At 38.7% G+C, this 14,106-nt stretch overlaps 1 protein-coding gene across 1 annotated transcript; it reads left to right on the plus strand.

Annotated features, from left to right (window-relative positions):
• Positions 1-76: 76 nt before the first annotated feature.
• cchcr1 (coiled-coil alpha-helical rod protein 1) lies at positions 77-14,021 on the plus strand. The gene is made up of 19 exons (XM_035435232.1): positions 77-340; positions 895-1,189; positions 3,074-3,226; positions 4,089-4,206; positions 4,328-4,489; positions 4,920-5,083; positions 6,212-6,326; positions 6,423-6,533; positions 7,214-7,357; positions 7,758-7,868; positions 8,325-8,431; positions 8,702-8,814; positions 8,957-9,029; positions 9,451-9,560; positions 10,939-11,127; positions 11,349-11,450; positions 12,230-12,381; positions 13,137-13,287; positions 13,401-14,021. Exons 1-19 carry the CDS (start codon positions 259-261, stop codon positions 13,553-13,555), a joined length of 2,607 nt encoding a protein of 868 aa, XP_035291123.1. The 5' UTR covers positions 77-258; the 3' UTR covers positions 13,556-14,021.
• Positions 14,022-14,106: the final 85 nt, after the last annotated feature.

Raw genomic sequence — 14,106 nt, forward strand, 5'->3', positions numbered from 1 at the left:
AGGCTCCACGACCAATGGCAACCTCCCCTTAAACAAATCGCGTGTTACAGTTCTATGGTCCAGGCACAGTTTTGATTGGATAATCTAAACGGAAAGTAACGTTACTACCCGCAGTGTGGATCAACCGTCCAAAATAAAATGCAACAGAACAAATGCTCAACTAGCTAGCTAGGACTTTATGCTATCTAATGTTAGTAGAGGTTGATTACCAGTAAAAATAGCCCTTTGCCCGTGGGTATTCAACGTTAAGCAGCCACTATGAAAAGGCGGAACGTGGACGAAAAGTTGAGCGCCCCTGCTGATTTTGTAACATCAGATTCGAGAAATAAACAAGGAATAGGTAACTCGATAGGCGGTTACAGCCGCTTTGTTGACGAGCAGTGTTCCTATCGCTGTAACGTTAGCCATTCAGTTAACTCGCTAACCTTAAGTTAACTGTTACCTGTTGTTAGTTTGCTGATGTCTTGTTGCATTTCGGTGCAATTGTGTGATTCTTTTCCATCAGCGTATTTATAAAATGACATTGCTAACAATCTAGTTACACACTTTTGCTTATAGCACGATGTCGTGCTGGGTAATATCTTGGTTGATTATTTAAATAAAGAAACAAATTGTATCTCGCACACTCGTAATTTGCTTTTGTTCGCAACCTTTGCTAACATATACACAAACCTTTTAAAACTACTATTAGTCTAATGTTTTACATTTCCGTCGATTTCTTAGGAATGTGAATTTCCATACTCACCAGAAGTTGATTTATTCTTAATAATCCTTACGATACAAAGCCGAGATGTTTCTAACGCACACAGTTTATATTCTCGTCCAACACTAGGCTTTATTTTAAATTCTCGTCTAATTAATGGAATTCACACTGTTGCATCTTTCCCTTTGCAGAGGCAGCCCACAACAACTTAATACCACCATCCCATTTTACTTCGTGCCCCCAAACTTCCACTACAGTGACAATGGCAGGGCCAGCAATTGGCAGGGGATCGCCAATGACTTGGGGTATGCCTATGCAAGCATCTCCTTTGGGCATGGAGAATGCCAACCCATGGCTAACAATTGCTCAAGCAAAACAAGAAATTCTGGAACTACGTAAAACAAACCAGAGACTGATGGAGCTACGTGGGAATAGTTCAAGCGTGTGGACATGTGGTCCACAGCAAGAGGTCACTTCCAAGATAAGGTATAATTGAGACTAATTGTGATTATGAAGAGTAATGATCTGTAACTGCATTGCGGCTACAAATGTAATACCTCACCTGTTTTGCACAATAATTACTGTTAAAAAATTAGGTGGGTATCGTATGTTACTTTGGTTTCATTATCTTTGACATCATGATTAAATATAAATATTGGATAATTTTCGGCAGGTGCAAGGAAAAAGATGTTCTCTGATTACAACCCCACTTTGTGGTCATATGCATCTTCTGGACTAGGAAAAGATCTGTAATAGAAGTTTATGTTATACCATAGCGTTTTGCAAGGGTCTCCGTATCATTTTGCGTGTTCGTGGATAAATTGAGGACCGGGGTTTTTAAATAGTGGACCCTTATTATTATTATTATTATTATTATTAATAATAATAATATTGTTATTATTATTATTATCATCATGCGTTTGGTCGCGTGTGTTTGTGCGTGTGTGTTTGTGTATCTGTCCGCAGCTAATCTCGCATACTACTGGGCCGATCAGCCATTTGTTGTGCATGCTGACAGCAGGCCAAGGACCTGAATTCTCGAATATTTAGCAAATCGGTCGACGACAAGTATTTTATTTGAATTAATTTCCATCATTGCTGTCCATTGAAATAGATTGAGTGCTAACTCCTAACCGGCCGCTAGGGGTCGCAAGTGATCAACAACTGCTTCCGTTTGGAATGCTTTGCGGAGATCTGCACTCTACTGAGTGCACTCTTCTAGTTATTGTACTGCAAATAACCTGGTGTAGGAGGAATGCGTATTTAAAACAATGATAACCATCTGAAATCAATGTTTACAATGGCTAGTTATTTAGTGTCGTGTAAATTGGATATGTATGTATAGTACTGAATATTGTTTGTTTAAATAATGTTCTTTGAATGCTTGACAATGTTACATCTCACTTATTATTTTTTGGCAATCTCCAGCTCTAGTGGTTTTTGCATCAAACTCACTTTTGGCCTCAGAGTGGTTTTACAAGCCATATTTGTCTTTGCCCAGCTAATTAGTTTTGAGGGACAGTCTGACCATGGCAAACCTACATGGTGACTGTGATCGGTCCAGTTTTACTTCCATTGTCGTTGTCTCCCTATATTAAGTGACATTTACAATGTAAAGTTTCAGTTGTCTTCAAGAGACCACCACAATACATTAAGGTGTACACTGAAAAAAATTAGTCGCCTGACAAAAATTTAAAATTGATGGCAATATAGAATGCCCTATAAAGACACAAAACCGCCAAAATTTATGAAGGTATGCGGTTCCTGTTGAAAATCACGTCTTTAGCGGACATGCGGTTGTCGACACTCTGTCTATGGTCTGATACTTTTATGCAATTATGCAGATCCTACTGAAGTTAATTTAGAGTGTAAGGTTGCATGTAATCTTGAAAGTAGTCAATACTTGAACCTGCAGTATCATTCATGACCAAATTTTACCAATAAATGCACAGATAATTTCAAATTGTTTTATGGGTGTTTTAAAAAAAATCTAATTTATTTTTGTGAAATCATATGAAACACTATTATTTTCTTGAGCAACTTAAAGCAAGGCTAATTCATCTAATGTGAATTTGACCATTTTTTCATGTCTCAGCTTTTTATGACAAGGGGTCTAAACACTTACACAGTGAAGACATCTGAATGTTTATTTTGTATTTATTTCAAATTCTCAGGCAACAAAGTGTGAAAATGCAAAAGTTTGAGCACTTGTCTAGCTGTTCTAAGTACATAGCTATTATATACTTTTTGTGTTCATGTAGAAATGAGTGTTTATGCTGTTATACACCCTAGTTATAGTGCTACTTGTTATGGCAATATTAAATTTAGGCTACATTTAATTCATTGGCAGTGTTTTCACTACTTTCTCAGTTCTGCTGACAGAAGTGACCTGCCGTCCAACTGCTGGATTGATACAGAGTGGAAGCTGGAAACAGAGAGGATGAGGGCTGAAGTGGACGCATTAAAGGAAGCCATAGGCCGACAGAGGGATGATATTGTAAAGAGGGACCACTCCCTAAACAGGTACACTGTGCAGCACAGGTTTTTAAATAATTTATTAATTAAGCAATATCACACGAGAGGGAGTGCTGCTATACTGTGTATACGCACAGCTATGATTCTGTTGGTCTTGTGCCTGTGACTGAATCACAGCTGTGCTGATGTATGTGGAATGTTTTTGAAGTAAAACATTTTTTAAAGAGTTCCATTTATTCCTCCGTACTTTTGTAAGTAGAAAAATAAACGGAGGTGCTTCTTTGTTTTGAAATAGGTTGTTTAATTTAGGAAAGGAACTTGTGGGTCTGTTCCCCAAGTACAGATCAACAAAAAACCAACAACTGAGGGAGTGTGTCAGCACTTATACCCTGTCCCTCAAAGGACACAGAGGCCATTGGCCATTGTTCGAATGAGAGCACATCACAGGAGATGGGGGTGGTTAGACTTGGGAGGGAAGAAACAGGATATGGGGGAACTGGACTGAGGTAGGGGGTAGAGGATATCTCACAAAGGTAATGCCAAAGGGAGAGAATTTGACTGGATTAGGGGCTAGACAAGGTTATCTCCAATTGGCCCACTACAAAGTGAGAGCTTCAGTGGAGGTTCATTGTACTTAGATTCCACATTTTACAACAATGTACAGTGTAATAGCAAGAGCTAGAGTGTGATATTGCTTTTATACAACAGTTTAACCTATAAACTATATCAAGTAATGATTGCAACAACAAATTATAATTTTTTCATCAACAGTTTGTGATTTGGCTTTTGCTGTGAACCAATTATTATTTGGCAAATTTCTTTGCAGGAACTAACTGCCGTTTAATAATGATAAGCAAACCAATAATTTAAAATGTATTCAGGCAGACTTGTCTCTAATCCATCATGGTAGGAAAAGTGAAGAACTGGAAGAGTTACGGGCTGAATTGTGTCAAACCAAGACGGACCTCAGCGACACCAAAGCAGAACTGGGTCAGAGTAGAGCTGAACAAGAACAACTTTGTGTTGAGGTCAGCCAAAAGAAATCCACCCTTCTGGATATTTTTTTATTTCTGTATATATTGAGTTTACCCATTTCACAGTTTTGTAGTGTGTCAGTCTGATCTTGGTGCACATATTTTGAATCTGTAGCTGGAGAAATTAAAGAACATGGAGGGGGAGAGAAACAGGCTGGAGGCTCAGAGGACAGAGACTGAGCTTTGCCAAAAGGAGACATTTGAGGAGTCTTGCAAGCTGGAAATCCTGAAACTCAAGGAAGAGCTTCTGCAGACACAAAGGAAACATCAGGCCGAGGTAGGCTGAACCCTTAGCCCAGGATGTTCTGAGCATCTGGACAGTGGATATATGCCAAATTAGTATTTGACACACCTATAAATATAATTTGATTGAAGTTAAGTTGTGGTATAGTCATGATTGTTCCTGAAATTGAAAAGAGAATTTGTAGCATTTTGTAGATGAAAACAGAACATAGTTCTATATACAGTGTAGTCTGTAAGTGGACAGTGGCACATTTTTTGTTGTTTTGGCTCTATACCCCAGCACATCGTATTTGAAAAGAAACAAGGAATATGAGATTAAAGTACAGACTGTCAACTTTAATTTGAGGCCATTTGCATTAACAAGCAGGTGTACCTAATATATTGGCCACTGAGTGTATGTGCTTTTATGTTTCAGTATTGTTAAGTGTTTAGAAATATATTTTAAAGGATCGGTTTGTGTCTAGTTGGAGCAGCTGTCCGTAAAGCACCATACAGAGGTCTCTGCTCTTGGACAAATCAATGCTGACCTGCAGGACAGACTGAGCTATGCCACCGAAGAGATTGCCAATCTAGAGAGGCGTCTACAGCAAGTATCTGAGGAGAGAGACAAGCTGACGGAAGAATTAAGGTACACTGCCTGTATTTATGGTATTTCAAGTAAAATACTGTTTTAGCAAATATATTTTAATATAGCAAAATCACAATAGGCAGCAAGTATATATTTATTGAATATCATTTCATAATAGAATGTCTGTTGATAGTTTTTGTACAGAACTTAGGGAGTGCAGTGCACTGTCCAGAAAGTGGCAATAGAGTTGCACACATGTTGATAATGAGGCAAAGGGAAAAAACGTGCTGTACTACCAGCAGCCAATATCCTATGATCTGATCACATGGTAAATTAAAATACCAGCTGTCCCAACTGGGAAAGGTTATGGCAAAAGGCTCATAGAAAAGAACCCTTTATCTATTTGATTATATCGATCATTACGATTACAACTATGTGTGATTTAATGAAATATGGATGTGGTTAAATGTTGAGTGCCTGCTGTTGTGTTTTTGGACAGCAATGTGCTGTCTAAGTTTGGGAAACTAAATCAAGGATATATCCTCAGAATGTGTGCGTGGTAAAATGTTTTAACACAATTTACCATGTTTTAACAAATTCATGAATCCCCAGTTGTGATATATTCTTATCACTGAGGTTCTAATGTACATGTGTTTCATAAGGCATTTTACTTCTTATTACCATTAAAATATTTAATGAGTTACAATTTTCAGCATTTTTTGTTCCTTGTCATTCATAATTCTCATATTGTGCATATAGCTTTTTGAGATTTTACAATATTTATATTACAGAAATCTAGTCTACGCATTACAACAGTATCTGCCAGCATTTCAGCCTCTTTCTCAGATAAGTTTAGCCTCGATTTAATAATATTGGGAAAAAAAATGTTTTTGGCACTGAGTTAACATGAGACATGGGTATCCAAGCATAGCTCAGACACCATTATTTGGAGGGGTTTTATTTTTTCTTTACTGTTTCAGAGAATAACCGTTGCTTGATATATCTGTACATGGAAATTTAGTCAAGCTGTGCTTTGACCCAACCAGAAAAGGTTATTTTTTCGAGAAGTAGAACATTTTCAAGGTATTGCTTCAGGTAGTCTGTGTTCATCCATACTTGGATTTAACATTCTAGAAATGTATTTTCAGTCAAATCTATTTATGAGATGTATTCAATCATCTTTTGCAGTCAAGTGGGGAAAGCATATGAGACTCAGTCAACTACGCTACAGAGACTAAGGAATTATGTTGGACAGCTTGTTCCAGAGAGACAAGAAGAGGCTAAACAGAGTGATATGGTTCAGGTAGATGCCTGCTTTCTTTTCAAATTTACCATACCACATTTACCATAAAAATGCACACATCCCTGTCTCACCTGTGTTTTGTTCTTTTTTTTTTAGAAACTGGAGAAGGAGAAAGAGGCTTTGCAAGTGACTGCAGAGCTTTTGACAATAAGACTGAACTCTCTGGTTGACATATTGGCCATACAGGAGAAGGAAATGGGAGACACGGTTAGCTGTTTGCTGCTATTAATAACTGGCCTTTCATATTTGGGATAGTAATAATGCATCACTGTAATACTGTCATGTATACACATCAGATATTTAAAACCACAATGAGTCTGAATGTCACATTTTGGTTAGTAGTTTTTTCTTATTTCTAACTTTTAGGCTACACAGTCCCTTGCTTTCCCTGCCTGCTTTGATACCCCTAGTTACCACTGCTAATCAGTTGAGGTCTCAGTTGACCTTCCTGGTTAGATAAAGGCAATAAATATGTCTTTAAAAGAAAAGCAAGGGCTGCTTTATGATAGAATTACTGGGGGTGGTAGGAGAAATAATTTTTTCTGTCCACATAAAACGATAATAAAATGATAATACCAGTCTCTGGTTGGTTCTGTGAAACTTTTAAGGGGTGAAACTTCTTAAAAGCATTTTAAAATTGGATGAACTGTCCCTGTTCCCACGACAGCTTTTAATGATTTTTTCTTTTTAGTTTAAGGAAATCTTAAGCCTTTCAGAATGACTTTTCTAAAGTATGTATATTAATTACACTCACAGTAATAATCCTGGAATAACAAGGAATATGCAATTTGGTACATACAGCCAACAAGTCCCTAGTTTTACTTTGCACTGGACCACTCCAGATGCCACTTGCTTTGTGGATTAATAACTCTCTCCTTTTACCTCAGATCCGATCAGATCCACTTCTGAAAGTTGGTTCAAAAGCCAGTCAAGTACTCCGGTGCTGGAGGGAGAAAGTGTTTGTCCTGCTGGTGCAGCTTCGTTCGAAGGACATTGAGCTACGAGGGGAGAGGGTTAAACTTCTCTCTACAGTAAGTTATTGACGAAAAATTCAGATGAAATGCAATTCATCTCTGTGATACAATGAGACAATGTGACATATATACAGTGCCGTGAAAAAGTATTTGCCCCCTTTCTGATTTCTTCTATTGCATGTTTGTCCTACTGAATGGTTTCAGATCTTTAGACAATATTTGATATGTGTGCCGAAACCTGGACCACTAACACTGCAACAATGATTCTGCTGTTGTCCCCCTGACGCATTCACTGCTTATTTTCAGAATGTATTGTATACCCTGGCTGGCTTCACGTCAGCACCAAACATTGTCAGGCTAAAGCTAAGATTTCTGCTCCGTCAAGTTTGAGCTGATAAGCTGCCGTAGATGCACACCTCATATCAGAGATTCTGAAACATGCATTTTGTGTGTCCAGATTTCCACTCTGGAACAGGAGGTGAAAAGGCTGATGAATCAGGCGAGCATGTTCCAGCACAGCTTACAAGACAGGATTGCTGAGCTTGACCTGGAGAGGGTCAGAAGAGAGGTGAGTTAGTAGGTCAGTTTTAGCCAAAGTGTGAACAGAGGGACTTCTTATATGATTGTTTAAATGACACAGAATATTCCTCAACTGATTTGAATTTTATTATCATAATAATTTGCTATAAATTATCTTGCATATAGTTACCTTCTCAGAGCTGTGATTTATCTGCATGTATATAAGTAACATGCATATTACTGTGCAATGACACGTTTTTGTTGCTTTGGCTCTGTACTTCAGGATTTGAAACAACGAGTGGTTAAAGTGCAGACTCTCATCTTTAATATCTAATGATCTGTTACAGCCCTTTTTATTCCCCCATGTTATTCTTTTTTTTATGGGTAGAATTGGATAGTGTTAACATGACCAAAAACTGGCGCTGATGGTTAGTCTTCGATACTTTTCCTGAATAATGTATGGAGAACTGGGCAGCCATGGTGGTAACAGTGTCTGCTGTTTCAGACTGCGGAGCGGGAACTGGCACAGGCCATGGATAAAAACGAGAGGCTGAAGGGATTGAGCCAGGTGACAGGTTCGGCCATGAAGACGATGACTGAGGCAGTTCAAAGGTAAGCTGCCTTACATCGGACAGATCGGCTCAATCAGAAATCCAAATAATGGCAACCCTTCAAATAATGCAATTGAAAAATGGTGCGCACAAAGCTTGAGGTTGCATAAAAAAGACCTAAATGTGAAGAAATTAAAGGACTTGATGATTACTCATTTTCTCCACCCTGGCTCCTATGAAATTAAAACAGGATGAAGGCATAATGCTGGATGCACCTGTCAGTTTTCCATTGTGATGTTCCTAACCATGCAAACCATAACTTCCTCTGCAGATTCAGTCTGATGTTTGAGGATAAGGTTACTGAGGTACAAACGGCTCAAAGACATCTTCATAGATTGAACCAGAGGCTTACATTTGCTAAGGGAAGGGTTGAAACAATCCAAGGTGAGAATAGATGATTTTCCTTCACTTTATTAAAGTGTTCACATGGGGATTGCACAAGAGTCATGTCAGTGCTGTTGTTCATGTGCATTGGGAAGTCATTCGGTCTTACTTGACCATAGCAATGTTGACTCGTGTCTTACAGGACTAGTGATGAGAAGAGAGGCCCTATGGAAAGTGCAACAAGCTTCCAAACTGACAGACCCTGCCTCTGAATGGTACAGTAACCGAATGCAGTCTCCATGCCACTCCTTTCCAAAGCGCCTGACATGTTCAAAGTTGTAGAGTTAATTACATGAACTGTACTATTGTTAATTAATTGTAAATCAGTTGTTAGTTAGTTAATTGTGAGTTAATTGCAAAGAACCCGTTAATTCTGACATGGGACTGAGCTGAAGTACATCATGGCAGAAGTACAACACTCGAGAATCAGGCATCATCTTTCAGTTGTGGCCATGAGAAGATGGCAGGAAATATTTTATGGGAAAGAGGCCATCCAGGGCTGTACTTGCATGCCTCGTTCTCCCAGGTATCAGTAATACTGTGCAGGCTATTATTTGCCTATTTGCAGTGATTCATTTGCTGCTGGTTTCTCTCTTTGTCTAACTCTTTCTGTCTTTCCCTCTACCCCTTTCTCAGCCAGCACACAGAGTTGGCACTAGTGTGTGAGGAAAGGGACAACCTTGTGCAAGAACTGAAGCGCACCCCAGATCTCATAGAGAAGGCTCTCTCAGAAGCACATAAACGGTGTATGTTCCTCCTCATTTCTTAAGTACATCTTTTCTGTTTCACGTGTGTTTTTGCTTTTTGTGCTTGTTTCAGTTGCTTTAGTGCTGAAGTTGAACATTGAAGCACCCAGTCAAATAACTGGACACGTTAGAATTCTGGATATTTCAACTTTGCTATCCTGTATAACCTTTTTTGTGGAAGCCTGTGCACTTAATATGCACTGGAGGTCGCTGGTGCACGGCAAAATGAGCTGGTCTTGGCCAACTGAGACCCTCTCATCCCTGAGTGATGCTCACACCAATTCCTTAGCCCTGCAGTGCAGCTGTCTGCAGTTAGCACTGGCACTGTCTGAATACCATTTGTTGTCCTCAAATAATGCAGTACAGTGTACAGTGGTGTTATGTCTCAAGAGGTTTATATGTGTATATTACCCAATTATTCTTCAAAAATAACATTCAATGTTATTTCAGGTTGAAACTATTTTCTATGGCGCACACAGCCGGGGACTGCTGCACTGAAGGAAATTATGGTGCAGCTTCCTATATGAACATGACTATATAAAGGTCCTTGGAAAGGAAGAGCTTGTGCTGATGTTTATGTTTATCATATTGAATAAACTCTATAAAATTAATCTGTGTGTACACACACTGGAAACAACATTGCTGTAGAAACTGGTTTTCAGAGTAAATTGAAATTTGTTTTCTTGCTTTAAACCATGATGCCTGTATACCACCAATACCCACCGTTATAAAGTTGGCTGGTATGAAGTGTCCTTCTTTGTACACAAAAAAGCGCATGTTGACCTAATAGTCCGAGCCAATGAGAAATGTGCAGTTAAACTGAAATAATTATTTAAACCCAGATAGTGAACTATCCCTTTAAGTCAGTTGTAATGTTTCCATTTCATCACTGGAACCAGTTTAGTTGCCCTTCTTTGTACCTATCCAAGAGTTTCTATATCATCCTTATAATGTGGTATCCAGAACTGCATGCAATACTGTAAGTGTGGTCTGACTAAAACATTGTCTTGCATCAATATAAACTCTTCATTTATACCATAGTTTTTGCATTGTATCTATTGCCACAGAACAATGCCTAGATTATGATGAAGACCAGTTCATTACTGCTCCTAAGTCTTCTTTTAATTGATATCATTTTGGCTTTGCTCCTGCCTGGAAATTAACTTTGATTTTTATTTTCCACGTGCAGAACTTTAGATTTCATTATATTCAATGCAATGGCTTTATTAAATGCAGTGGTTATATTCAGTGCATTGGCTATATGAAATGCAGTGGCTATATTAAATGCCACTTTCCATGTTTCTGCCTGCTTCTGTAATACTGTAATACTCTTGGAAGTGTAATAACTCACGGTATACCCACCTTTTAACCCATGCAGTTGAGTCTGAACTGAAAGAGTTGAAGCAGTCCTTGCTGCAGAGTAGGGAGAAGGTCCTTAAGGCAGAGGCAGGCCACTCCCAGGCATTGCAGAAGCTGCAGGAGGCCCACACAGATATGGAGGAGCAAACCAAGAGTCTCGAGGAGCTTCGGGCTGAGCTGGTCAACCAAGGGGAGCAGAGTGAGAGAGGTAAGTATTTAAAAGTTGTGAAGGTGCTATTCTGTAGGTCAGATCAGAACATTTCATATGTTTTCAAAGGCACAACTTGTGTGTAAAAACACAGATATTATGGCAGACTCTGCAGTTTCCAGTGCTTTTGAACAGCCTTTAAAGGTACTTGGGGACAGCCCTTATATTAATAGATGAACCGATAGAAATGTCGTTTGTTGTTTGTGCTTGTTTTTCACCAGCACTACGAGAGAAGGTATCTGAGACAGAAGCTCGCTTTGTGCAACAGCTGAAGGAACTGGAGTCTCAACTGAATACAGCGAGACGAGAGCACACTAAGGCCGGTATGAGACAGGCAGTGCCTCTACAGTCTCCCTACAGATGTGAAGAAAGCATTATTGTACTTAATTCAGTCAGAATATTGTTATTTGTGTTTGTCATGTAAGCAATCTGTACCAAATATTGTTTCATTAATTTTCAGAAATTCTAAATAAGTCTTTTATACAATTCTGTCATGCTCTTCAAAACCAGATTTTTTTAGACAGATTTTTTTTTGTAGCATTCTTATAGAATTAGCATCAAGCATTTCATCTACAGCTCAGTCATCTTGGACAATGACCTTGCACTGAACTATGGGAGCTTGAACACGCTTTCATAAATTTTAAGCATCAGAGTTTGTAACTGCCGATGTGCACTTCTGGTATCATACGGGATTGGTATTCTTCATGCCTACATCATCAGGTGGGGTCTGGCATAATCACAGGAGCAGGTCTCGTGTCAATCAGGATTTTGCATGTATGGAGCCAGAGTGGTTGCATTATCATATGCAGATAGTAAAATATATTTTTATGTTTTTGAGTAATTTTGCCTTAAAACGTATAAATTGCAAATGTACAAGTTGATTCCATTTTTCCCTATACAGAATTACAATTTATCAGTCACTAAAATGAAATAAAGTTCTGTATAATTGTGTTTATTCATAGGAAAACAATAGTGTGTTTTGATTAGATTTAACGGGCCATGGTGAAACGATGGTAAAAATGGAGAAGGGTCTATGACTTAATATATGTGTATGGTGAAAATCTGACACATTTGTTCTTTTGACTTCATGTCGTCCTTGCAGTGCTGACTCTAAGGCAGTCAGAGAGGCAGGCAGAGAGAGACAGGGAGCGATTGAGGGAGATGCATCTCCTACAGGATGAACAGATCCAGAAGGAAATGCAGGAATTACAGAAGCAGCTCCAGGAAACGGATAAAGATAGAAACATTCTTTTAGTAAGTCTCCCTGTTGGGGTGCAAGTGGCCCCTTGGAATCATCCATGAAGCACAAAACTGTTATTTGTTGTGAATCTATTCATTTATGTACTTGATTGAAATAGTGTGTGTATGTATGTAATGAATATACACTACATGGCCAAACATATGTGGACACCTGACATCCAACATCTCATCCATAATTATGGGCATTAATATGGAGTTGGTCCACCCTTTACTGCTATAACAACCTCCGCTGTTCTGGGAAGGCTTTATACTAGATGTTGGAGCATTGCTGCAGGTTTATGCTTCCATTCAGCCAGAAGAGCATTAGTGAGGTCGGGCCCTGACTGGGCCTGGATCGCAGTTGGCCTTCCAATTGAAAGCAGTCATTCCATGCAAAGGATATGTGACAAAGTACTAAACATGACTACTTTGATTTACATAAGATTAATATGTCCAAAACATTATAGTGCCTGAAATGAGGGGGGGGGGGGGGTGTTGTAATGTCTATATGATGAAACTAAAATATATGTGAAAATACTCTGTAATACAATCTGGGAATCTGCACTTTAACCATGTGAATTGTTTTGATTACAAATCTAAAATTGTTGAGTACAGAGCCAAATCAATAAAAACATTTGTTCCAAACATTATGGCACTCACTGTATACACACATGCATATATACATATTTACTCTTGTGCAGATGTTTGCGTATATACATATACCAGTAGTGAAGTGTGAACTTGGCTTAACTGACTGTTCATACCCTTAGGCAATAGTACATGAAAATGGATTCTTGGACCAGTGGAAAAGGGCGAGGACCACAGCACTTTACACATCCAGAGCCCTAGAAGCACAGCACCAGAGCAGACCCGGAGGAAAGGCCGTGCATTTTGAATCCAAAGTGAAGCCACTCACTAGAGGTAATTAATGAGATTTTTCAAAAAACCTGGATTGAGGTTTGTGATGTTTTTTCCCTCTAATCATGACCTAATGCATTTATGGAACTTTATTCCTACTTTCCTTCTCCCTACAGAAATGACGTCTGTCCTGCATGACCTGCAAGCTCTAAGTGCCTCTGTTGTCAACAGCTCAGAGATCTCCAGTGAGGAAGATGACAATGGAGAGACCAGTGGGCCTTCTAAAGAAACCGTAGAAGGCCCATCACAAAACAATTCCAAAAATAAGTAATTTTTATGAAGATATATCAGTTTTGAGCCAACCGTAAAAATCTGTCAGTCTACAAATAAAAATAGCACAGTGTCCTTGAAATTAGATTTTCAGATAAGGTGTGAAATTGAGTATGTATAGTGCTTTTGAGGGCAAGGCTGTTTTCCAAGACTTCTTGATTTCTTCATTCAAAATGGTGGAGGTGCAGGTTGCTCAACAAATCGCAGAGAAGTCGTCCACCATACAAATCAATAGCTTGGCAACCAACCAGCATTAGGCAAGACATGCATACTGTATGTTTTACAGGGCTTAAGTCTCACAAACAATCAATGGCTAATTTTTGTATGGTTTATATCACTTATTTTACATTATGGCCTCCCTGTCCTTTCCCCAGATTGTTAATTTGCCTGATATTTGTTGTCCTGCTGTCTAAATGTACCCTTGGTAATTTATTAATAAATGTTAATGTACATTTAGGAAAGCCTTAGCAGATGTAATTTTTTTTTTTAATTAAAATTGATTTTTTAACTGCAATGTTAAATACTGCTGTCCATTCTGGACTCTAGCAGGAT

The sequence above is a fragment of the Anguilla anguilla genome, chromosome 9, assembly GCF_013347855.1.
Source record: "Anguilla anguilla isolate fAngAng1 chromosome 9, fAngAng1.pri, whole genome shotgun sequence".
Taxonomy (NCBI): domain Eukaryota; kingdom Metazoa; phylum Chordata; class Actinopteri; order Anguilliformes; family Anguillidae; genus Anguilla; species Anguilla anguilla.

Coding starts and splice junctions, on each gene's coding strand:
- cchcr1 (XM_035435232.1), top strand. CDS start 259: ATGAAAAGGCGGAACGTGGACGAAAAGTTGAGCGCCCCTGCTGATTTT. Junction 3,227..4,088: donor AGGGACCACTCCCTAAACAG/GTACACTGTGCA, acceptor CCATCATGGTAG/GAAAAGTGAAGAACTGGAAG. Junction 8,432..8,701: donor ATGACTGAGGCAGTTCAAAG/GTAAGCTGCCTT, acceptor CTTCCTCTGCAG/ATTCAGTCTGATGTTTGAGG.